The sequence below is a fragment of the Chanodichthys erythropterus genome, chromosome 3, assembly GCF_024489055.1.
Source record: "Chanodichthys erythropterus isolate Z2021 chromosome 3, ASM2448905v1, whole genome shotgun sequence".
Taxonomy (NCBI): Eukaryota; Metazoa; Chordata; class Actinopteri; order Cypriniformes; family Xenocyprididae; genus Chanodichthys; species Chanodichthys erythropterus.
Window position 1 is genome coordinate 50,418,188 of NC_090223.1, and position 25,582 is coordinate 50,443,769.

Consider the following 25,582-nt stretch of genomic DNA (forward strand, 5'->3'; position numbering starts at 1 on the left):
CTTAAGTCTTAATCTCGGTAAACACATCCACACACAGGCTGCGGGAGGACAGCTTGAGTGCCCTATAATGCTCCCTCATACACGTCAAACTCTGGCCCCTGAGGACCCCCGGCATAGAGATGAGAGCAAGTACCAACAAGATCACGAGATGTGATTATTTAAGATTAATCCTCAGGAGAAATTGTACATTTGTCCTTGACAAATTTTCAGAAGTCAGTGTTTTGCTTTCACACAATATGTGTCGCAAAACACAAGTCTATCAATACACCTTCACACTTTCAGTGTACAATGTAAACAAAGGAAGTCAGGCTTACCTTTCCAAACCAGCCGTTCCCAATCTCCTGAATGTAACTGAGAGAGTGTCGTGCCACGTGAGGACCTGATGAGACGTCTAAAACACCAAATATTAGACAAACACAGAGATAGGATCAATGTGAGCAAATAAACAGCAAATGCAAGAAATAGGAAAAAAGTCAGCTAGTCTGAATGTAAAGCTTAAAATGAACATGAAACCTCCCGAAGAGCAAAGTCATGAGAATCTATTACTCCTAAACTGCTTATGTAAAGCTGACCCTTCATTCATCACAATACTTTTTTATTTTCAGAACTATGTTTGGATTATAAAAGTGGTAAAACTATATATAAACTCGCAGTTGTGAGTTATAAAGTCAGAGTTGTGTGGTATAGAGTCGCAATTGACTTTTTCTCAGAATTGCAAGTTTATATACCGCAATTCAGAATTTTTTTTCCCTCACAAATCTGACGTTTTAACTTATACTATAAATCTTTGTACTCAACACATTGAGTGCATTTGCAGATCGCTGTCAGGGGAAGGTACATGCTTCTGACCTGACATGCGGGGCAGTTGGAGGTGGGGGGGTCCGGGGAGGGGCACAGGTGGAACAGCCAGTGTGTAAACTTCCGCGGGCGACTGCATAGAGGGAGTGTCCTCTGCTGGGGGCGTGAAATCAACCTCATCCTCAAAGTGGTCATCAAATTCCTGACAGATCACGAATCACATGAATATTAGTGACAATCAAGAAATCCTCTTGAACTGTTGAACAGAAATGGCTACAAAACAATCTAAAGACTTCAGAGACAGAAAGATGCAAGAGAACATTTCACTCACCTTAAAGTTGATCTCTTGCTCTTTGCAGCAGGAAGCACAGTTGAGCAGCAGAACCACGAGGGCCACCAACACAGCCAGAGACAGCAGCAGTGGGATGGTCAGAGAGAAATCCACATATCCAGCAGCCTCTGCTGAACACACAAACACCTGATTACAGCTCAGTGCGTTACACAGTGGACAGATGCTAATGGAGTGATAATCTCTCAGAGGGAATCCCGTGTGTAGTATACAGTATTTGAAATGAGAGAGACCACACACTCACTCATTTAATCATTCCTGTGCCCCAGGACACTGATCTGCTTAGGTTTCTAGAGTAACAACACAGCAGGTCACCATCGAGAGAAGCTAAAGGCCTACTTAACACCAAGAACTGATTATAATGGTAGCAATTTAGTTCTGACACTTCACATCCAATAGACACACTGTATGTATTTTACAGGTTGTATAGTAGCAATTAAGGGCTGCACAATATAAGAATAAAAACTGATATTGCCATGTTTTCTCCAATATATTATTGCATATATAGATATACACACATACATGCTAGTGTTGTCACGATACTGGAATTTACAACTTTGATACCTTTAAAAATATCAATATTCAATACTTTTTTCGATATCACAGGGAAAACTGCCATACCACCATACAGATTTGATATTACCTCATAATTGTTTGATAATTTGGGTAATTTTGTTGTAATAGCTTACACACAACACAGGGAGGCTTTATTAAACAACATTTACAAAAAAAAAAAAATACAAAATTAAAGTAATCAAATGTAAAATAACACTGACTGGACAGTCATTCATTGTAAAAAATTTCATTCAGATTAATGCTTACAATTAAAGTTACAAATGTTATTCAGTCAAGAGCAGCAGGTGATTTTCTTTTTGTCTTTTCTTCTTTGATTAACATGACAGACAGCAGCAGGTTTATTAGGCTGCTGTCACTTTAAGAGCTTACGCACAGATCCAATATACTGTTACACAACATACCATTTCTCTTAAACCTTACTGTATTTACCTGAATACTCTGCAAGGTTATGCGCAATAAGCCAAGAAAAGTGTATTTAGTTCTCGCAAACTATTTGAGAGGCAGCTTTATGAGCATGCCACTTATATAGATCAGTGGTGTGCGCGCTTTTGATGTGAGAGCGAATACATGCACTATACAACTTTTCTTTTTTTTTTCCCCCCGCACAGCCCTAGTAGCAATTATAGAAATTATTGATTGCAATAAAGACGAAGCTACTGGGACCGTGTATTTAATTAGACACGCACAGGCAATATTTTTTTCCAGCAATTCAAATGTTATTTTTGATGCGATGACCACAAACATTATGTGTTTATCCTTCTGAGATTGTCCCATATGTAAAACCGAACTATTCAAAATGTAGTAAATCCAAAATTTGTTAGAAAACACTTATTTAAAAATAAAAAAAGACATAATTCCCAACCAGCAGGTGGCGGCAAAGTAGCATTTATTTGTGCATATATCAGCCATTTCCTCTAATCATTTTATCATATAATCATTCTAATCGCTTGGTTTCGTTTTTGACTAAATATTACAATTATAAATAACTGGGTTTAACTATACATTGTCAATGTGAGGTATGAAGTCCTCACAAAATCTTATAAAAAAAAAAAAAAAACTTTTCTTGTGAATGAATTACACAGAAAGCGAGCACCGCGCTTTCCCTTTGTAATTACAGCAGCTATCAGTCAGTGCAGTGTGCTTTCGGCACACTTGTGAAAACACACATTTTATTCAATGAATCTAACTAAAGTGCACAATAAATATTTAATTTTGACTTTTTTTTCCACACAAAAGTGTGAAAACTGATGGTCGAATTGAATTTAGCTGAGGAGAAACACTGAGGTACGTCTTTATTTATTTATTTTTTATGTCGTCTTAGATTTCAAGTGACTATATTCTGATTATAAACTAAGTATTCCACTACTGCTCAATACACCAGCAAATGACATCTCACCGGACGTTTTCCAGCTAGCTTATATTATTGCAGAAGTTCTAAAGAACATTCTGTGCATATAGTCAATATTGATTTTATTCTGATATATCGCACAGCCCTAGTAGCAATGTCGTAATGTGCTGCATTAATACAAAATTTAAATGAAGTGTGGTCCCACAATATGCAGTGGCTTCAAATAAGGCTTTTCGAGTTTGTTTTATAATGTGTTTTCCTTATTTTCCAGTGTACTTAAGAGACTGATTATATGAACAGCCCAGCAGAAAGCTATAATACCCAAAAACATGCTACATGAAAGAAAAAAAAAAGGTGCAGGGTGAATTTTTGCACTCAATGTGAAGTGGTCTCTCTCTCTCTGAAGGATTATGGGATGAGTCTGATCTCTCAGTGGCCTACACACAAACCATTTGCAGGACACTGTGCTCTGGACGGGTCCAACAACAGTTCAGATATCAAGTGCTGAAAGGCTGGATGTACTTCAGCACCTGTTCTGTCACTACAACACCATTAACACTGCTCTCCATTCCTCTCATCAAAACAAAACAACTCTCTGGGGTTCAGAACAGCAGGCAGTATAATTGGTGGCAGGAGAGGTCAGTAAGACAGATCTGAGATCAGATGAGTTGGGCCACCAGTGTCACATGTGTCTGTGCATGTTTGGCGTGTTGCTAACCCAGTAGTTTGTCTTATGCAATTAGATGACAAGGATGTGCATGTATGGATAATATGCTAAGACGAATCTTTCATCAGTGGCTGGCATGATCTCCCATAATAGTAATAAATGTGGCATCAGTAATCCTACAGGCCACACACAGAGCCGCATGAAACACGAGCAGCAAAGACTGAGCTATTTTAAACACTTACTCATAAAAGGTGGTTTGCAGTACAGGGTCGCTGCTCGATAGTAAACTTTCATTCTACCAAAATCTCACATGTAAGATTCATACCTATTGATCTTTCTCCGACTTTCGTGTATGAGAGACAGATTTTCCAGGTTTAAACTTCAGTAACAGCTTTAGAGTTTGGAAAAGATGCTTTGATCATTTTAACTATAATTTACAGTTTTAGGGGTGTAACGGTACACAAAAATGAGGGTTCTGTACATACTTTGGTTTTAAAGTCATGGTTTGGTATGTTTTCTGTACATTTGGCAAAATATATTTTAGAATTATTCCACTCCGATTCTGTTTGACGCACATATGTTTGGCCCTGTTTACACCCGGTATTAAGATCCGTTTTGGTTGATCAGACCACAAGTGGACGATGCTAAATACAGGTGTAAATGGGGTCTAAAATGTTTTGAGCTTGTCCACTTTCGACTACTTCCAGCCGTAGTTGAAAACGCATTCGACCGGATTGCTTTCGTAGTGTAAACACTTGTGGTTGACTGTGTTCGAACAGCCACTAAAGACCACATACTCTACTGACCTAATGTGTAAACATTATGGGACGTGCTCTAGCCAGACGGGATTTAATCTTTGTCGGCTGAAGACCCAAGATTGGCACAATGTTCTCTCACCATTCCTAATTTCTAACACGGTCTTGCGGCTGTCAGAGCAGAAACAAAAGCTGAAAGTTCTCCGTGTGATTTTCTGTTGTCTCCGGGCATGTTTATATGGAAATTGTTTGAGCTTATTTCATCCATTAGATCAAAAGATCTGAGAAAAAAACATATTTACCATCCCATAGACCCTCCCCACAAAGAAATCAGGACAGAAGTGGTTTAAAAGAGACCGATTTAAACACCAGCTGTGCATCTACTTGTGACCCGATCAACCAAAATGCATCTTAATACCGGGTGTAAACAGGATCCAAACTTTTGAATGATATATATTTGAAGAGCTCAGATGCAAAAACCTCTAAGTCCATCTGATGGTTCTTTTTTTTTTTTTTTAAATGAGCATTTTTTACCAGGCTCTTATGTTTAGGTTCGGTAATTTCACTTTAATGCCAATGAAAAGGTTATTAGTCAGTTAGTGAAATGCCTTATTTTCAAAAATGTCTCTTTAGACAATTGACTGGTATTTAACAAATGTGACTGTCTTTTGCTGCAAAATCATGTGTGCTTTTTTGCAAAAACCTCTAAGTCCAACTCTCTGAACAACAACACATATTAAAACATCCATTTATGTCAGTTTTACAGCAGCAAAAGGAACACTGTTGTGTTTACTTGATACTTGCAAAATCCTGTCATCGCTGTAACGATGGACTAGGGCTGGACGATATGGCCAAAATTTATATCACGATATAATTCTAAATTTCGGTCGATACGATATAATTCCGATATCGATATGAACTATATAATAGCCTCAGAAAAACTGCCAAGAACGGCCACAATGGATGTCTGTACCGCACCGAAACCGTGACCCTAAAAATAGTACTGTCAAATAAAAATAAAGAAAATAAGAACAAACAATCAAACTACAAGCAACATCACAAATAAGTACAATAATGCAAATATTCAAATAAAATAAACAGTGCTTTTCAGGTTTTTCAGGTATGTAACAGTAGTTTTCAGGTACAGAAAATGGATAAAGTAATCAAATAAAAAATCTTTACTGTATATAAGATGAATCATTATTGAAGTTACAAAAACTATTCAGTCAAGAGCAGTGAGTGATTTCTTTGTTATTTGATTTAACATCAAAAACAGGCAGCAGGAATAGTTTTTTTTCCCTTTAAGACAACCAGTACATATACTGTTACACATGCGCTGTCTTTCTCGACTGTTATACGTTCACTTAAGACATAACTGACTATGTTTGCTAGGATACTCGACAAGACGGGCATGTTGACATCATTTTTTGTATGAATGTGGCCGCCGAAGCGCAAGACTTGAAAGAGAACTCAGTATTTGCGCGCTGTCTGAAATAAGCGTGTGCGCGCTTCGGATGAGCGCACACAAATCTTCTCATAGCGCGTGCGAGTTCTCTCTCTTTCGCGACTTGTTCTTGAAGGTTTAAATCAGCAAGGCTTAAATGAGTTTAGTTTAAACACAGACAGCAACGTTTGCTGTTCAGGTCTCACCTGTATCAACACCCGGGTGATGACGGCGTAAATGACTGGACATTAGAGCAGACGGCACTAACGTTAGCTGTTAACATTTTACAAAGAGTGACTGTTTTGTCCACGCTTTTTGATTATCGTTGTTGTAACGTTTTGCGCATCCATCGACTGAAACATACATTATCTGAACTCTGTCTGTTTTCCACGTTGCTATTTTAAACAAACCATATTAACCAATAGATACGCTGATGGCAGCGTGTCTCTGTGGTGTACGTCATCACGCAAATAGCCAATCTTGTTCTGCTCTTTCTAACCGCTGCGCCTCAAGTCAGTGAGAAATGCTGTAATGTATATCGAAATACCGGAAATGTGTTTAAAAATCATATCACCGTTATCGAAAAGAATTATATCGCGATATATATTGATATTGAATTATTGTCCAGCCCTACGATGGACAAAACATGATAAAAGCTTGCAGCTCGGCAAAGAAAGTCGGCTCATACGCACACTGTCATTCATCTTAAAATCAAATTATTCCATTGGCATCCTCCGACTGGTAATTCTGTGGACTTAGAGGCTTTTGCTAACAAAGAGAAGTGGCGTTTAGCGGCTTTTGCATCTGAACTCTTCATTTATACATGTATAACTGGCAATTAAAGAAAAAAATTGGTACGGTTCTTTCAGTTTGGTATGCATGTGTACCAAATGAATACAGTGTTGTTTTAACACTTCTCTGTGTGCAGAATGTGATTTCAAACTCGCTGTTGGAAAAGTGCACAATCAAACATGAGATGTGCTTTCCTACGTGTTGTATTTTTTTGTAATTGCCAGTTCCTAAATTAAACCAGAGCTGCAGCAAATTGCTTATGCGAGATGTTTGCAGAATGGGAGTTACCATCCAGCCACATCCCTTTGACTGTAATGTACACCTGAACTCCTGAGTGCAGAATCAAATGACATTATAATCTAACCCTGCAATTACACTGAGAGCTCTGGGATGTACATGAGAGACCTGTTGCATGGCAGCCAGGAGAGACAAGAACACCCAGGCACATACACTAAACCAAAGTTAGCTCATTAGAACACAAACACCCAGTAACACAGTAATGTGACAACTGATTCTGCAGAAAGGACACCCACCTACCAAAATACATGACATTAAATGTAATTGTTGTTTCCAGAACTTCAACACGTTTTTTTTTTTTTTTAGATAATATGGGCAAAACAAGCTAATCGAGTTGCTAGGTACAGCAAATCTGGTAGTGGCAAGTTACCATAATTGTCATTTTGCAAGACTTTTATTTTTAAGACTTTTAACAACAACAATTTATTTCAAATGACAAAGAATGACGTGAAACCCACATTTTATAAATTTTATAGAAAATATGTTATTACTTTTTACTGGTTACACTACAATATGTTTAGAGTCAATAACTTCTAAGAACTTGACACACATTTTAAACTAGATTTTTAAATGTCTTCCTTTTCAAAAATATTCCTTTTATCATGAACACTCTTATGTCATCGACCCACAAACAGATATGTCTTGACACTTTGACACCAGTCCATCTCCGAAAATTGCCAGACATTAATGCGTCTCCGGTTGCGAATATTTCTTACATGAAAAACCTTTGCCACCAAACGTGTTAAACTGTTGGTATCCATCGTTCTTGGTTACAGGTATGAGATGCTAAAACATTGCTATGATTATCCCTACGTCACACACAATCACGATTACTGGAACGACACCTGCACTCCATATACAGATGCAAAATGTTAATTCATGAGGTTCTTTACTGTATTCCAATATGGTTGTCAATCACAAACATTTGTAAAAATTTTATGCACATTTTAAAACAAATTGTCTTACGGTAAAGTCAATTCACTGGGGTTATTTCTCTCGATCAAGGGCACAACCAGTGTTGCCACGGTTGTTTTTCATGTCCGTGGGTTGAAGCGACCCCTGATAACTTGATATTTAGCCCCTTGAATGCAAATTTTACCAGGGGAACCCCAACAAAAACGCAGATTTTAACCCCCAGAATGCGATTTTTACTGGGGGACCCTGCCAAAACCTGATTGAGCTAGTTTTGGGCTACTTTTGACTAGCAACTGGGTGGGTTTTGTTGTGAAACCTGGCAACCCTGGGCACAACAGTTCATAGACTGCAGGGCGTGAACGTACAACTTTCCGACTGTTGGCTATAACACACAACTGTGCAGAAAGGAGGTCAGAGGTTTAATTATTAATTATAAATGGTGCCTATTCGAGTGACAATTTCAGACATAAAGAACTTGAGCAAGAGTGCACTACATTACTTATTTCTTGAGTTTGGGAGTAAATCAATAACAATGTTGCATCACGTGCTCTGAAAATTAAACAATCAAAGGCCGAAGTGTCAATGCACCACCTGAAACCAAGTGAGAGCAAAAGATGGCAAGGTTTCAGCTCAGTAACTGCAAAGGTTAAGAGGGGTTGAGAGATGTCTTGATCATTACTGTGGTCAGTGCTAGTCTATCAGACTGCTGCTGCTGCTCCTCCGATGAGTGACAAGCAGTGGGCCGGAGCACAATCACCTCCCCATTTGTTCTTCTTATCTGAGTCATGAATTTATATCATGACTTGGCAAGCAGCACAAATTATTCAACTGCTTCCCAGGCCAATAAACACCAAGCTGCCAGCTCTTATTTCGGCTCTCTTGCATAATGAAGCGATGTTCGCTCACACACAAGTGGAGATGACCCAATTGGACAGGGTGTTCTCTTCTCAATTTGGCATACGTGTGGACTGATTCAGGTGAAGTTTTAGACAGTCACTTGAAAACAAAACTCGTAGTGTTAGCTAGTGCCTTATGGGTTTCAAGTAAGAATGCAACGGAATGACACCAATCATCCAATAAACGACTACCTGATAATATGAATACTAAGATCTAATTGGTTTAATTTTAAACCAACCAGCATTTATTTAAGCTTAAAAACCCCATGAAACAAAACTGGAGCTCTGAGGCTTCCGTTAGCTTTGAGATCATTCATATCAGACAAATGAAAGTTTTGGCAGTCACACTTTAGATTAGGGCCCAATTGTCACTATTAACTAACTATTAACTACGACTTTTGCCTCAATAAACTCCTAATTACTGCTTATTAATAGTTAATAAGGTAGTTATTAAGTTTAGGTATAGAGTGGTGGAACTATGACACATTTTTGTAGGCCAAAACCCAAAAGCGAATTAGCATTTTAGCACTTCTGGCTCCATTGTCCTAAAGTCAATGGGTTTTTTGAATGAGTTTTTGATTAAATGGCTGAAATAAGGTCTGTGGTGAACACAAGCTCAAGATATGTCCACATTTTATTCTACAACATAAAATACATTAATATTAACTAGTGGTGGGCCGTTAACGGCGTTAACGTGCTGCGTTAACGTGAGACTCTTATCGGGCGATAAAAAAAATATCGCCGTTAATCTATTCTCAAATTGGGGTTGGGAGCTGGGTCTATACTACACAAGCTATGATGACTGTCACCTTGATATTTTAGCGCAGATGTATACCTAGTCGAACTGACCCTTTGCAAAGACCCGCCCCCCCTTAGTTACGGTTGCTTTGTCCGACAAGCCGTGGCGCTGTCACGCGCCACACACAGTGATTAATGCATCACGGAGCAAAGAGGACACTGACGTGCACGTCGACAGACAAGACAGAGCAGGTAACTTATGATATAGTCCCAGCTTTAATACTGTGTAGTTTTTTTAAGAAATTCAAACAATAAAACCTGTTTTCTTTAATGTGTCGTGACCATGGTCGTGACATATTGCTGTAGCGCCTCAGCTCAAGAGGCTCATAAACCGATCATCTCTTACTACGAGTCCATTTATAGCAGCAAATAACCATGAATGAACATGAGAATCAATGTTGTTTCAAATGCGGAAAGATGTCAATATACAAAATATAATATACAAAAGTTTAACTCCACCGAGGTTAATCTTCTAACTCCTATCTGCTTTGTCGGACAAAATGGCGGATTACTTTTAGTCATTTGCTGCGTCCCAATTCGCCTACTTATACGCCATAAAAGTATGTACTCTTTCTGTGAACAAAAAGTACTTACTTTTGAGTGTGTAGCAAAAGAGGGCTAAAAGCTTTGGGACATACTAACACGTCATACAATTGCGTCTTTGCTCTCTGTCGCATCCAGTCACCGTAAACTGCCCTGTCAATCATCTTACATCCTCCATATTTCATTTAGCTAATTTCATATCGTATCGGAGAGAAATACAGCACGTTGATCTGCAGTCGCGAGTCTTTCATGTGGAGAACTCACCTCATTTTAATGCATAATGATGCATTTAAAAGTTAATGGCCAATCAGATCTTTATAAAAGTCCACATTTGCAGATGAAAAATAACACATATAACATTAAATAAATATTTTCTATCAGTTTGAACTGATTATTAGTCACTCAAACAACCTCTCAACATCGATCGTGCATATTCGCCATGTTTTGTATTTTTTAACACTTTTTACTCGTGTTTGTAGTTCTGAACTGAATCCTCATACAATGCGCAATGGGTTGTGGGCAATATTAGCCTTTATAGTGTGCACGGATCCACACTTCGAAAATCTACCGGAAATAGTGGACCATCCGGGGACTTTTGGCATACTCTTTTCAACATACTATGCTTTGGGACACACTTATTTTAGGATGGATAGTATGGACATTGGGACGCAGGGACAATTTGGGTATCTCACATATTCCGAATGTCTTCGGCAGAATTCAAATGAGCCATTTTAATCTAGATTAATCTAGATTAAAAAAATTAATCTATGCCCACCTCTAATATTAACCTACCCGTGATTTTTTTAAGCCGTTTCTTGAAAATGACAGTTGCTAACAAATGGCTAAATCAGACTACAGAGGCTGTTGGCGACATTAAACGTCATCACGCCGAACAGGTAAGCTCAGTCTGCCTAGTTATGCTTATAACTGCACTCTTATAAACTATTCTAATTCAAACTTTTAGGGAAAATGTTTTTAGATAAAGACTGAAAAACTTGTCAGAAGCTTGGTCATGGTGATGTTGAAATTGTGGGACCGTGGTGTAGTTCTCTTATAGCTTACCTTTAGCTTTTTGCTTCTCGTGACTGCACTTAGGCTTCAAAATTCATAAAAGTTGAACATTTCATAAAAATGATGTTCATGGTTCACGAGATTAAAATGTGACAAGATTTCTCATCGAGGTGAAAAGCTGGAGTGTGAGGGTGACATTAGGATAGCATATGCCACCACTACATTTACATTATGCCTCCACTGTCGTTTTTATTTTTATAGAAATAAAAACCATTTAATTCAGTTGGATAACGGTCGCTTCAATCCATCCAACTCATCCAACACAAGCTCGTATGTAATCGTATGTAATGTCGTATGTAATGCAGCAGGAAACAGAGTTCACTGATCACGTGACGACAGTAAGTGACAGGATGAGCGACAAGACCTTTGCGAAGGATTTGTTGCACAACAGAGCTTAAGTGTTTGACAAATGTCTTATCTTGTAGAATGCGTGCTCAGCACCGCCGCTCCCTATTCTCCGAATACGTGTGATCACAAAAGTAAAACAATCGCTTCGAGATTACTTGGCCAACGAGGTGGCCTCGACCCAAAAACATCATAATTTATATTAGGAAATATGTTATATAAAAAGCAGCACTGTCTGATTGTGTGAGTGAACACATTATCGCAGTTGATAACCAAAGAGCGCCTCTTCATCTTAAAATGTTGTGTAATTCTCTGTGCACTGCAAGAATGCTGTACTGACGAAGTCTTGATTCCCACTCTAACAGGTTTTAAACATAATTAAATATATATGTATAAGTTTGCGTGTCACGAAACCTACAGATAAAGCCACAATAAGCTCACGGAGCGAAACTGTCAATCCATCTGGAAGATGACTCAGAGGAAACTCCAATAAGAGGACAGTTTTACACGCATGTGACTTTGCGGACGGAATCACAGAATACAGTCATAAAAACGGAATTTACTATATAACGCAGAATGTCACGGAATTTGTCAAATTTTTGATGAATGAATTAAAAGCAGGTCAGTACACTTAAATTAAATCGCGATATAGACTAGTGTCTGTGAATATTAAACCGCAAAAGACTATTTAAACATGAATCCTGCATGCCTGTGTGCCTCTGAAATGAAAGCGCAGTTTCATTTACCTCACACCGCCTCAAGGCTCGGGCGGGGGCACACGCACGCTGAAGCACATGCGACGCTCACTGTGTTTTCGTCCTCTGTCGCCTCTCTATATGAACGGAACGCACAAATTAATCTCCAGAGCTGCTCTGAAAGTCACTTCATCAGCATTTAACTGCTTCGTTTGAGAAAACTACAGTCATAAACACAGAGAAACTCAAAGCTCTAGGCAAACTGTCAAAATAAAAGTTCAATTTAACTTGACAGAAACATATTAACTGTTGTACAGTAGAATTTAGTTAAATTAATTTAATAATAAATTATTAAAATATATTTTAAACAATAATCTCAGCGTTTCTTCCATGTTTTTATTTTAACAGTAAAGTTCTGTTGCGCAGCACATTGAAGTTTAATTTCATGATTAAAAGAAATTAAATGGTATGCGTTCATTTGATTGCCAGAAAAATGTAAATACACAACAGAAAAAAAATTCATAAAAATATATTTTTTAATTAATTAATATTGTTGTTTTTAAGAACTCAATTAATTAAGACATACTTTTTGATTATTAAATTGAAATTAAACCATTAAAATGGAATCCAGAAAACAGAATTTGGTAAAAAATAAAATTTGAGGGGAAAGAATAAAACGTAGGGCCCTAAAAAATATATATTTTTGGTTAAAAACTTTTATCCAAGTGTTGGTAAATTGGACAAGATTCATTATTTCAATAAATTAGACATGCTTTTTGATTACTAAAATTTAATTTAACCATTAAAATGGAGTGAAAAAATAAACAAAACGGGAAAAAAAATGAATTTGGGAAAAAATAAAATGGATTTTATAGGGCCCTACATTCAGTTTTATACGAAACTGATAAACATTAATCTGGCAACATTACGCTGGTTGATGTACGTATCATGGAATTCCGTAAATAGCACTTAAATCTAAATGCTCTATTACCTTTGAAAATAATGAAACTGCAAATCTAAACCTAACCGATAGTGTTAACAAATGCAAATGAGAGACAAAAACACATTTTTCCAATGAGGCTGTGTTGGTAAGGATTGACGAATGATAAAACTATACATGCGACGTGATCTTAAATAGTGCCTTAAATCATATACTGATGATTTGGGGTTAACATTATGTCTTTGGAAAGGAACGACACACATCACAAGTCTACACTGGCTGACTGTCAGTGCGCTAAAAATAAAGTGCTGTGTGGGTGAACTTCAGCGAAAGCTAAAAGGACCTTGTACAATACAACATTTGCAAGATTATATGGATTACGACTCTAAATACAATCTGTGCCACAACGGCGATGCTAAAACCATCGAAGCACAACTTTTGTAATAAATTCACCACCTTCGACAATAAACCTTATGCATAATCCATTTTTGTTGGGACCTTAATAGTTGTGTGCAATAGCAGCTCAGCTTTCACCAATTTAGCCTATTTATTAGTTACACTATCAAAGGATTGCACTTCTCTCCATATATTGGTAAGAAACACATCTGACTCATCTCATGCACTTTATCCTAAACCAGCCTGATTAAAATTCTTCCTCAAGTCAGACTAGTCCACTTTTCGTTCCAACCCACAGAAATTTTGATTTTGAAAATGTGTAGATTTGCATGTCCCTACTTAGGTTAAGTCTGTCCATTTGAATCACTCAACTGTGTGTAAAGGATTAGAGCTGTGCACAGGTGTTTTCATTTGCTAAAAGGACTGTCTGACTGGTTTAAGCACTGCTGCTAGATTGCTCATAGTGTTATTGAATAATAATGACAGTATGACACTGCAACTGCCCAACTGAAAATAAACAACGATGATTAAGTCACATTTTGTGTGTAAGGTATAATCTTTTTGACTACACCCTTTCAAAGAGCGAGAACAGGGTGTTTCAAAAAAAGGCTTGGGCTTCTTGACTTTAAAGTCTGTTGCTGAGAATTTGTGTCAGAGGAGCAAGTTGAAACACAGTCAACTATCAATAGCACTCTTTCCACATTTAGCTCATCAGCATAGAACATAAGTGAAATGTGAAGATGCAGCCACTGCCAGAAATGAAAGACACTCACAATCTACGCAAATCACCAAAAGAAAAAGGCCAAGAAGCCAAAGCTAAACACAAAGTCAATCTGACTATGACTAGGCATAAGGAACATTTGTCAGTGCATTATGGTGCATCGATCTGACAATGAAAATTCAATGCATTAATTACAAAATGTAATAATCAATTATCAATCTTAGTTTAAATGTAAGAGAAAGCACAGCCATTTGTAACTTTGTTAGCTGCTTCCAGTTATTCAAGCTCTTCAAAAACAGTCCATTATGGTGCTTGACAATACAAAATTAGGGGTGGGACAAAATATTGATAGGGCAATATATTGTTGTCCTTCTCCATGCGATACGAGAATCGATAAGCTGGCACCAAATATCAATATTTTAAATAATAAAACAAGGCGCTCTAAATAGATATCCCTGCTCTCAGTGTCTAAAAACGCGCGGAAAACAAGGCAGCGCCGTTTTCGCCTTCTTTCCAAAGAAGCTTGCATTACCGTGATGTCTACCATTGCTAAGCAATCGTGAACCGCGTTCTCTATAAAGACGAGGACATTTAGCCACTCACTCTACTGCTATATATATTTATGGAGATGAGAACTAAAAATAACGCCATGATCAGCGTGGACAACCGTAATGCTCCGCAGATGTGTGCAGTTTGCGCTTGCCAACTGTCTACTTTCGAAATATCAATCTTGAGCACGCAAAAGACAAATGTTGAACTGAATTTCTTTCCTGTATGTCATGTGCGGGGCTCCGTGTTCCAGCTCTTTATGATGAGACGAGAGGAAAGGTTGAGAAAGCACTCTAGGTTAATTCTGAAATGTACCACGTTTATATAAAACAAGTTGATAAAGCAGTTAATTGTGGTGGTTTACACACAAAGAAAAGTTTAAGTTTTTAGGTTTAAAGCAAATTGCTGCAAAGCACTAAAATGTTTCCAGGTTTATTTTAAGGAAGCTGGTAAACACTGAGATGTTCTCAGGTTTAAATAAAAGATCGTGGTTGAAATGTACCAGGTTTATATAAAACAAGTTGATAAGCAGTTAAATGTGTCAACACAAAGAAAACTTTAACCTTTTAATATGTACAAGAATAAAAGGTTTAATGTACTTAAAATGTTACATTTAATTTACAGATCTAACAGTTTGGTCTACACTGCACTTAACCTTTTTACAGGCATTTTGTTTTCATAGTGACGTATCATTATAGGATTGTCTAGCAATATATCGATTATTGCAGAATTGCTGCATCATGATATTATCAGTATCGTGTATTGTGTATAGTATTATATCATGAGGTACCGTTATTCCCACCCTTAGCACAAACCAGTATTTATTATCATATTTTAATTTTTTTTCATAATCATAAACTGGTTGGCAGCGCATATAGTTTTACTGTTTACTTCTAGTTATTTACCTATAGCAACTAATGAATCGAAAGAATAAGGTGGATAACACCATAATAAAATCCAATGTTTGTGTATATTTTTGCCTTTTCAGATGCAAAAAAAAAGTCCCTCCAGAAACATAAAAAGAAATTTTTATGAATCATAGAAAAATGGTAAATCTGAATCAATATTAAGAAAGAATCATGACCAAATTTCAGATTTCTTCATGCACTGCATCATTGAAAAGAATCATAATCAAATCAAATCCCTGACAGAGTAAACATTTACACCCCTGCACCCGCCTGGCTGTTTAAAAGACTGCTGGTCAAGCCTGAACCATCAGTACAAATATAATCACAGAAGCAAAGCAGTGAAGACTCCATCTGGGACACAGAGCTATTAGTCAGCACAGACTTCATCATACTGCTGTGACTGCATCATCATCAGTGCTTCCTAATTAACTGCATCATTTGTTTACTGAGAGACAAATGGCCATGAAAGTGGTCTTAAAAAGAAAACCCATCACATGACGATTGGTCATGTGATCAAACATGATTATAAAGTGCATGTAATGACCAAGTCCTCCTCCTAAACCAAGTAAATCATTCACCACAGATAAGAGTGGCATGCATGGGTTTATGTGTTGACTTACTGTAACTTGCACTACCTGTAATAAGGAAGTAGTCCTATCAATATTTTTCCAAACGAGTCTAAATTATGGGTGGCAATTCAGGTTTGTGAAACTTCCACTCAAAAGGACAGAAACAAATATTAAGGTTGCGCTACAAATAATGCTTATCCATCAGTTTGACTGAAAGGGTTAGTTCACCCAAAAATGAAAATTCTCTCATTAATTACTCACCCTCATGTCATTTTTATCTTCAGAACACAAATTAAGATATTTTTGATCAAATCCGATGGCTCAGTGAGGCCTGCATTGACAGCAAGATAATTTACACTTTCAGATGCCCAGAAAGCTACTAAAGACATATTTAAAACAGTTCATGTGACTACAGTGATTCAATCTTAACGTTATGAAGCGACGACCCAAAAAAAAGAAAAAGAAAAAACAACTTTTCAACAATATCTAGAGATGGCTGATTTCAAAACACTGCTTCATGAAGCTTCGAATCTTTAGGCGCTCTGAATCACTGATTCAAAACAAAAGCTTCGAAGCTTCATGAAGCAGTGTTTTGAAATCGGCCATCACTAGATATTGTTGAATAAAGTCATTATTTGTTTTTTTGCCTTTATAATATTAAGGTCGAACCACTGTAGTCACATGAACTGTTTTAAATAGATTTTAGTAGCTTTCTGGGCATTTGAAAGTCTAAAGGCATCTTTACACAGCCGATTTATGGCTGCTCTGAAGCGGGTCTGTATCTGCTCAGAATTTAGTGTAAAGACGCAATGCAGTGTTAAAGAAGACCTAAAATACGCCAGGTCTGACCCACCTCAGCCCCTAGCAGGAGACGAAACATATAACTTAGGGCAAATAATAAAAATAATGTCTTCCAACAAGGGACATTGAAGTAAAAGAGTCCTGTACTCACATCGTGAAGCAAACTACCAAAATAACAGCAGAGAATCGTCGTGTGTCATCAATTGGCTTTCGCCATTTGTAATCTTCCTATGAAGAGACTGTCAGATCAACAACCCGCTGCTACATTTCTCTTAGATACGGTAAATGCTTAACACAATCGGCATTTTGATTGTGTGCTGTTATATTATCTTCCAAAAATCATCTCCTTGAAGACGATATTTCACCCACACACAACGGTCTGGTGATCTGCTGCTGCCTGATACACGCAAATGCTAGCATTATTTGTTGTTTCTGTCTCTTTGAAAAAGAAAAAAGAAAATGTTTGACCTCTTTTAATCCTGTTGTGAACTACCCGGTGTAATAATGAATAATTTCTTGTTGCATTGTTCCAACTGTAACAATTTTATTATGACAAACATCAAAGTGTGAGATATAGCACGCAGTTTAGCCTACTACTTTAAATATTCGTATTTTTTTATTTCGAGTTATATTTCATTGTTTATTATTTAATTATTTTTAAATTAATTTTGTTAAAACTATTAGTTTTGAAATACTAATGTTCAAAGCATTGTTTCCCGCGATTTTAATTCCTGTGTAAATGCATTTATGCCGCTTCAGAAATGCATTAAACAGTCTGTGTAAATGCACATTTTTGTGATTTTATGCCACTTCAGAGTTGGTTTCTGTGCTGCTTTTTCTGTGTAAAGATGCCTTAAATTAACTTGCTGGCAATAAAGTCCTCACTGAGCCATCAGATTTAATCAAAAATGCCTTAATTTGTGTTCCAAAGATGAACGAAGGTCTTACCGGTGTAGAATGCCATGAGTGCGAGTAATTAATGACAGAATTTTAATTTTTGGGTGAACTAACCCTTGAATGAGCTGTATATTTTCAGTCATGATGTAATTTTGTCTGTCAGGTAAATATTGTAATGCTTGGTATTTTAACGTGACAAGAATATCTGTGACAAGAGCTATTTTCAGTCCACTGAGTTCTGTTCTAGCTGTAACGATATGGAGAAGATATTTTGGCCTACTCTCACGATTTAATAAACATGAATTATTTGCTTGAATGAACTAAGAAGAATCTCTTGTTTTTCTCCTCAAATCCTTTCCCAGTTTGTTTTCACATGGGTTCTTTACAATGCAATTTTCTTTCTTTTTCACTGCTATACTTAAGTGTTTACTGGAATTTTTCTAAAGAAGGTAAAATGTTATGATGGAACACTTGCATGTTACATAATATATAGACTTACATATGGTAATATTTAACAAGCCTGTAATATTACTGCGGAAAGACTCGTTTGATAATTTATTCATTGTATTCTATTGTATTGTATAACTGTATGGTCTGCTGAAAGTAATTTGTTAATGCTTTTTCCACTTTTAAGTTTCCTTTTGATGTTCAATGATTAAAGGGTGATGAGAATAATGTCACTGTACCCAGTTTTTGAAAATGCCACAGATCGAACCTTTAAATGTTTCTTGGCAGTATCTGATTGCTTACAGTTTAACAGGGAAGTTTCTCCCATAATTCATGCAAAGTATCATGGGGGTAGAAAAGGGGCGGAGAGAGACCTCACCTAGCGAAACCACTAAACCCATTTAAGAGTAAACTGTACAACAAATTGAGTTTCTATAGCTCAATTAGCAGAGCATGGGCTAACAACACCAATGTCATGGGTTCAATTCCTAGGGAATGCATGAACTGAAACTGTACACCTTCAATGCAATGCACAATGCTTTGGATAAAGGCGTCTGCCAAATGCATAAATGAAAATGTAGAGCATGTCAGGCCCTTTTTTCCTTTTCCTACATCAGCACCAATCAGTTTTTGATGACTGTATCACTTACTCACCACATCTGCTTGCAATCTTCTCACAGTGACACATTATAAGGATGCACCGAAATTTCAGCTATACAAACAGCTATTTTCAGTTTAGGGCCGAAATGGTTTTGAAATGGCCAAAATCAGTGACTGAAAGAGATGTTTAATTAATTAGCGCTTCTCAGATGGCACATTTTGACTGTGTTCAGCATCTATTTTCTGCACAAAACATGAATAAGCTACACCAGTTAAACATGTCAGCTCTGTGGATAATAGCTCTGGAGTGACAATATTCATTTCTCAATTTTATTCGGTATTGAAAGAATTTCTTACATTTAAAATCTTTTAATCTGTGCTGTTTTCTGTTGATGCATGAACAAAACTTCACCAAACGTTTGTAGTGCGCCTGCCATCCAATAATTGCAAAAAGCTTTGTTACTTTAAATATGAAGCATAGTCTTAAATTTAAAATGCTGTCAGTTTTATTACAAAATGTTGTTTTGGTGCTCTTTAATACTGCGGATCAAGCGCATGTGAACTGATCATTTCTTCCTCTTTACTACGAGTTACAGCACAAAATAAACATGAATGAACATCAGAAGGTATGTTGAAAGATACATTACAACTTACCGAAATTAATCCTATCTCATGTAATAATTGCTCAATCAGTGTTTCAACTGGAAAAAAACGTCAATAAAACAGCTTATACACTCTAAAAACTAATTCAGGGGACCTTTAGTCATTACTTAAATATATATATTGTTGTGAAATAAAAAATCAAGTTCTGAAATGCTGTTAGACTTTTTACTTGTAATTGTTATTTTATTGAGCTTGGATGACACACAAATTATGATTATTAATTCAAATTATAATTATTGATTCAATATACTATCATGACTTGTCATTGTTTAACATTTTCAGCTAATCGAAAATGTATTTAATTTTAAGTTCTGTTAATGTAAAATTTTAATTTTTAAAAGAATTTTACATTATAAAATTGTTTTGAGTTGTATGAACACTTAAATTCAGTAAAACTGGGCTGAGATTTATATTTCCCATCATGCTTTACCCATGGCACTTGAAAGGAAGAGTAAATGCTAAAATTAAGTTTTATATCATGTTTTTTGCACAGGATTAATGGTAAGGGAGATTTAGCAGTAATTAGTGTTTTGTTATGCTAATTTAGAAGAGTTTCTGTTAATGTGGGTTTTTGGAGATTTACCATCATGGTGACAAGCGGTGCTTGGTAAGTTCATGTTATGCGTTTTATTGTGTCCAAAAAGCGTCTTCACTTTACTTAAAACATTATGTTGGATCAACTTAAATAGTCGCATTCATGTTGACAATAATTAAGTTCATGTTACTTAGAAATGCGTTTTATTGTGTCCAAAATGTTTCTTAAAACATTATGTTGGATCATCTTAAATAGTTGCATTCATGTTACTTAGAAATGCGTTTTATTGTGTCCAAAAAGTGTCTTCACCTTACTTAAAACATTATGTTGGATCAACTTAAATAGTTGCATTCATGTTGACAATTATTAAGTTCATGTTACTTAGAAATGCGTTTTATTGTGTCCAAAAAGTGTCTTCACCTTACTTAAAACATTATGTTGGATCAACTCAAAATATTGCTTTGAATTAATGTAATTCTCCCAATTGGCTTAAGTTAAAAATTCTAGTGGAAAATTAACATTTTTGTTGAACCAATGTTTTATTTTTTAGAGTGTAGGCTCTACAATGTCACGTAAAGTTATTTTTACCTCAAGAAAGCTTTTTAACATCCATAAAATCATTATTTAGCAAACAAATATCTCTAGAGAAGAGCATTTCGCTATATATATGCACTGTATTACATAACCTGTTAGTGGTGTCTTTATTTAAAGGTATGTTTGAATAAATCTGTCATGTTATTACTGTAAGTTTTTTTATTGTCATTAAAATGTTTACGCTATATTTCACCAACAAACTGTAGAAACAATTCTATTAAAACGTTGATATAAAAAATAAATGTTTTTATAATGCAATTTTAGCTAGTGGGTGTTGATTATTAAATAAAATGTATTAATTTAATTGATCATTGATATATTAATATATATTAATATATAATATATTGTTTTTGGCCAGAATTTTCATTTCGGTACGCCCCTAATATATTGTGATAATTCAGAAGGTTTACCATCTACCTGTTACACAATACTGACTAGTACTACTGACTCATTAATGTGCTCATAAGTCTAAAAGCAGGAATAATTCAATGCTGGAGTGTGATCAGTCATTCATGCATGAATTTCCAGTTCCAAAACAATGGCTGTGTTGGATTAGTGTTAATCTGCTGGTAGTTTTGCTCACGGTCAAGGTGGTTTGTTTAGAGACAGGTCAGCTGTCAACTCACCTACTGACACCATAACAAGAGACTAACATGGTTTGGGACACGTCCCATGACAGTACTGTGTTGGCATAGATTTATTAAGTACCATACCATAGTGAGCAGAACAAAAGTGAAAGTAATCTAAGGTTACTATGAATGAAACTAAATATTCCCTAAATTGTGTTTTATGCACACACACACACACATTATATATATTACAAAGGGGCTTCAGACATGAAAGTATAAAGCTGGCTTTTAAATGTTAGGATGGGGGTCCCTCGCATGAGACTGGTCATATCTGGGGGTCCGTGGAATCTAAAAGATTGAAAAGCCCTACTGTAAAATACCATGTAAATATACATTGGTCGCCCCACACAACTTTTACAACATGAGTGAAACATGAACAAACACATATTATAATGTCTCTGGCAGTGCTCGACATCTTACCTGCGTGTGTATTTGAGACTGGAGCAGCTTGTGAGAGTGTGGCAAATCCCAGTAAACACACACCTGCACGAAGAGCCTCCATCCTCACCACTGCAGCTAATCCACTAGCTCAACTACCTATAAACAGCTATTACATCTAAATAAATAACGCGAAGGACGCCTGAATTGGCTCATCTATGTCTATGTAGATCTATATTGTCATATCCGCCGTGTCAAAGACTCATGTTGTGCGATATTAGTCATATGTCGTGTTATGAGCGTTGGCTAACACGACAGTGCTGTGATGTTCATCAAGCTAAGCTAATGCTAACCGCTACCGGCGTCTTATTTACGATTATTTCTCATCGCTTAAAACCGCTCGTTCGTTTACTACCTCTCTAGGACGATTAAATACGAGGATACGTCTTTTCCCTGCATTGTAAGACTCTTGGGTTCGTGGAAAAATCAAAAGCGCAGTAAACACAGAGGTCCAGCATCACTTTTCCGCACGAGCGCCATGTCTCGTGACGTCAGGCGCCGCGTCACGCGAGCCGCACGCGAGGGCGGTGGTGACAGAAACTGACAGCGTTCAGATGACACACAGTCTGGCCATGTCATTGTCACCAAGAGAGAGAAAAGTTTTGATTATGATGACGAGCAATGCAAAACCTGTTTTAGGAGGAAACCGTGAAGCTGTCATAACATGCTGTAGGCTACTGAACCATTTCAGAGGGATTACTGATATTTTTTAGCACATAAGCCTGTTATTCATCCATATCTATATGGGATATTATTTAATGCATTATAAATCCCATATTGTTAGTATTGTTATCCAAATTAAAATAAATGCCTAAAAACACCACCTTTCCTAAACACTAGTATTTCCCAATTGTATTTCAAAATTGTCATAACGGCAAAAGGCTGATTTTGAAGTAATTTGATCAAATGTGAATGATGCAGATGTATAGAATCTCTGGAATTATTATATATTTTGGGACTTTTTGTACTCACCTTCATGTCATCCAAGATGTTCATGTCTTTCTTTCTTCAGTCGAAAAGAAATGAAGGTTTTTGAATAAAACATTCCAGGATTATTCTCCTTATAGTGGACTTCAATGGGCACCAAATGGTTGAAGGTTAAAATTATAGTTTTATTGCAGCTTTAAACAATACGAGACAAGGAATAAGGGTCTTATCTGGAGAAACAATCAGTAATTTTCTTTTAAAAATACAATTGTATATGCTTTATAAACACAAAATGCCCTCGCCAAAAGCACACTTTCATATTCTTCAAAAAGTTTGCTCTGTATGTCCTACGCTTTCCCTATTCAACTTACAGATCGAGCGCAGCGCCGGTTCCATTTTTTCTGTAAGTAGAATAGGGAACGTGTAGGACATACAGCGTAAGCTTTTAAAGAATACGGAACCCCGAAGTACGTTCAAGACGATCATTTGTGTTTTTAAAGCATATACATTTTGTATTGTTTTAGAAAATGACAGATCATGTTGCTAGATAAGACCCTTATTCCTCGTCTGGTATCGTTTGAAGCTGCACTGAAACTGTAATTTTGACCTTCAACTGTTTGGAGGCCATTGAAGTCCACTATAAGGAGAAAAATCCTGGAATGTTTTCATCAAAAACCTTCATTTCTTTTCGACTGAAGAATGAAGGACATGAACATCTTGGATGACATGGGGTTGAGTTTATTTGAAGTTTATTTAATCCTTTCAAGATGGTATTTGGGGTAATATGTTTTGTTGTTGGGGGGGTTTGTTTTGGAATTGTGGTCTGAAGTACTTTAATGTTACAAAATTGTCTTTCTACATCAAAATTGTATGCATATGGTAACTTTCTGCTCTATCACTCTTGATCTATACACTCATGTTTCCTGTACTCACCACCATATTTTATCATTCGTTTTCATTCAAATTGTTTTGCTCCTTCAGTTTTTCAGTAAAATATATCACACACACACACACACACATTCCATAGACATAATGATTTTTATAGGTTACTGTACAAACACAACACTCAAAGTGCCTATGAGCGGACCCCCCATGATGATCTGTTTAGGGAGGATATTTTGCCTTTCGCCCCAAGTCATGCAAAAGACGACACACAGTTCTCGGCCCGAGGCACGCCGGAGCGGCCCCAGGGTGATTCTCTCAGTCCGTGTTTCATTTTTCGTCAACCACTACCTCCCAGATGGCCTCATTTTGACACTCATTCTGCACTCGCAACTTCAGCCATAAGGAGCACGGATCTGAATTTGCCCGGGCAGTTTTACATTTTCAAAAAACACAATTTGTTTATAAGCTGTTTTTCTCACAGGGACCAACAAATGTCCCCATTTTGTTCTCATAACATAGGGTTTAGAGGACACCACACACACACACAGGTTTGTTTTTGTGAATTGTAGGCGTAATGTTTTTTTATACTGTACAAACCGTATTTTCTATCGCCCTACCCCTAAACCTAACCATCACAGGAAACTGCACATTTTTACTTTCTTACAAAAACTAATTCTGTATGATTTATAAGCCTTTTGAAAAGTGGGGACATGGGGTAATGTCCTCATAAGTCACCCTCTCCTTGTCATACCTATGTCATACCCATGTCATTATACACATTTGTGTCCTGATATGTCACAAACACACACACACACACACACACACACACACACACACACACACACACACACACACACACACTCTTTTTCCTAAAGAGCAGCCTTTAAACCTGTAATAGAAATATTGGTTTAACTTAAAAAAGTAAGTTACCTGGTTGCCTTAAAATTTTGAGTTAATTGAAATTAAAAATTTGAGTTAATACAATGAAGGTGAAAGAAAAACTCAAAATAGTATGTTATCTGAACCATTGAAGTTGATTTGTTGATTTGACAAAAGAACAAAATGTGTTAACAAATCATGAAAATGATTTTTTACAGTGTACTTTTCTGGGGGTTTTGAAATAATTTGATAATAATTAAAAATTTCACACAAAGGAAAAACAAGTTTGCCATTAAAACTATAAAAATAAGAAAATCTGATACACTGCAAACATTTCAGCCAGCTTCAACTTTCAATTCCTGCCTATAAAGGCTTTTAGTACAATCAAAGTGATGCCAGAAGTTCTTTATATCCAACCAGTTTTTATATTTTACTGATCATCGGGATACATCCTGATAGAAATTGGAGTTAAAGGGATGGGGAAAAATGATGAAAACATTTTTTCAACATAAAAAAAAAAATGCAAACATATTGGTTTTTGGATTTATTTTGAATATTTATTTGACAAATCTATAGGTATGAAATGCACCTCATCTCATCATCATCAACTTTTCTATGCTGATTTAATGTTGTATTTCTATATGTGATGTGTAATTTGATGTGTCCTCCTCAAACTAGAACAAAGGCAGAGCTTGTACCTTCCCAGCATCATTACAGGTCTCAATAGTAACCCACAGCCAATGACCTCCGAGTCCTTCACGAGCATATGCAAAAATCGCATTTCAAACCAATAGCGATCAGAAACGATCTGCTTGGATCAGCTAATGAGGAGGGAGGTGTTTTGTGGTAAGGAAGGCCTCCGTGGGTTTAAGGGCACGAGTGTCACCCTCTCTGTGCATTTCAGGTCCCAGAACT

At 36.6% G+C, this 25,582-nt stretch overlaps 1 protein-coding gene across 2 annotated transcripts in view; it reads right to left on the reverse strand.

Annotated features, from left to right (window-relative positions):
• lmtk2 (lemur tyrosine kinase 2) overlaps nucleotides 1-22,466 on the reverse strand; it is a 47,561-nt gene extending 25,095 nt beyond the window's left edge. The window contains exons 1-4 of one of the 2 annotated variants that reach the window (XM_067382682.1): nucleotides 21,959-22,466; nucleotides 1,130-1,257; nucleotides 850-1,000; nucleotides 315-391 (exon numbers count right to left, since the gene is read on the reverse strand). In XM_067382682.1, the coding sequence (XP_067238783.1) occupies nucleotides 315-391; nucleotides 850-1,000; nucleotides 1,130-1,257; nucleotides 21,959-22,040 (438 nt within the window). In that variant the 5' untranslated portion in view covers nucleotides 22,041-22,466. Of the gene's footprint in view, nucleotides 1-314; nucleotides 392-849; nucleotides 1,001-1,129; nucleotides 1,261-21,958 lie in introns of both variants that reach the window. The other variant, XM_067382681.1, reaches the window with a different exon arrangement.
• Nucleotides 22,467-25,582: the final 3,116 nt, after the last annotated feature.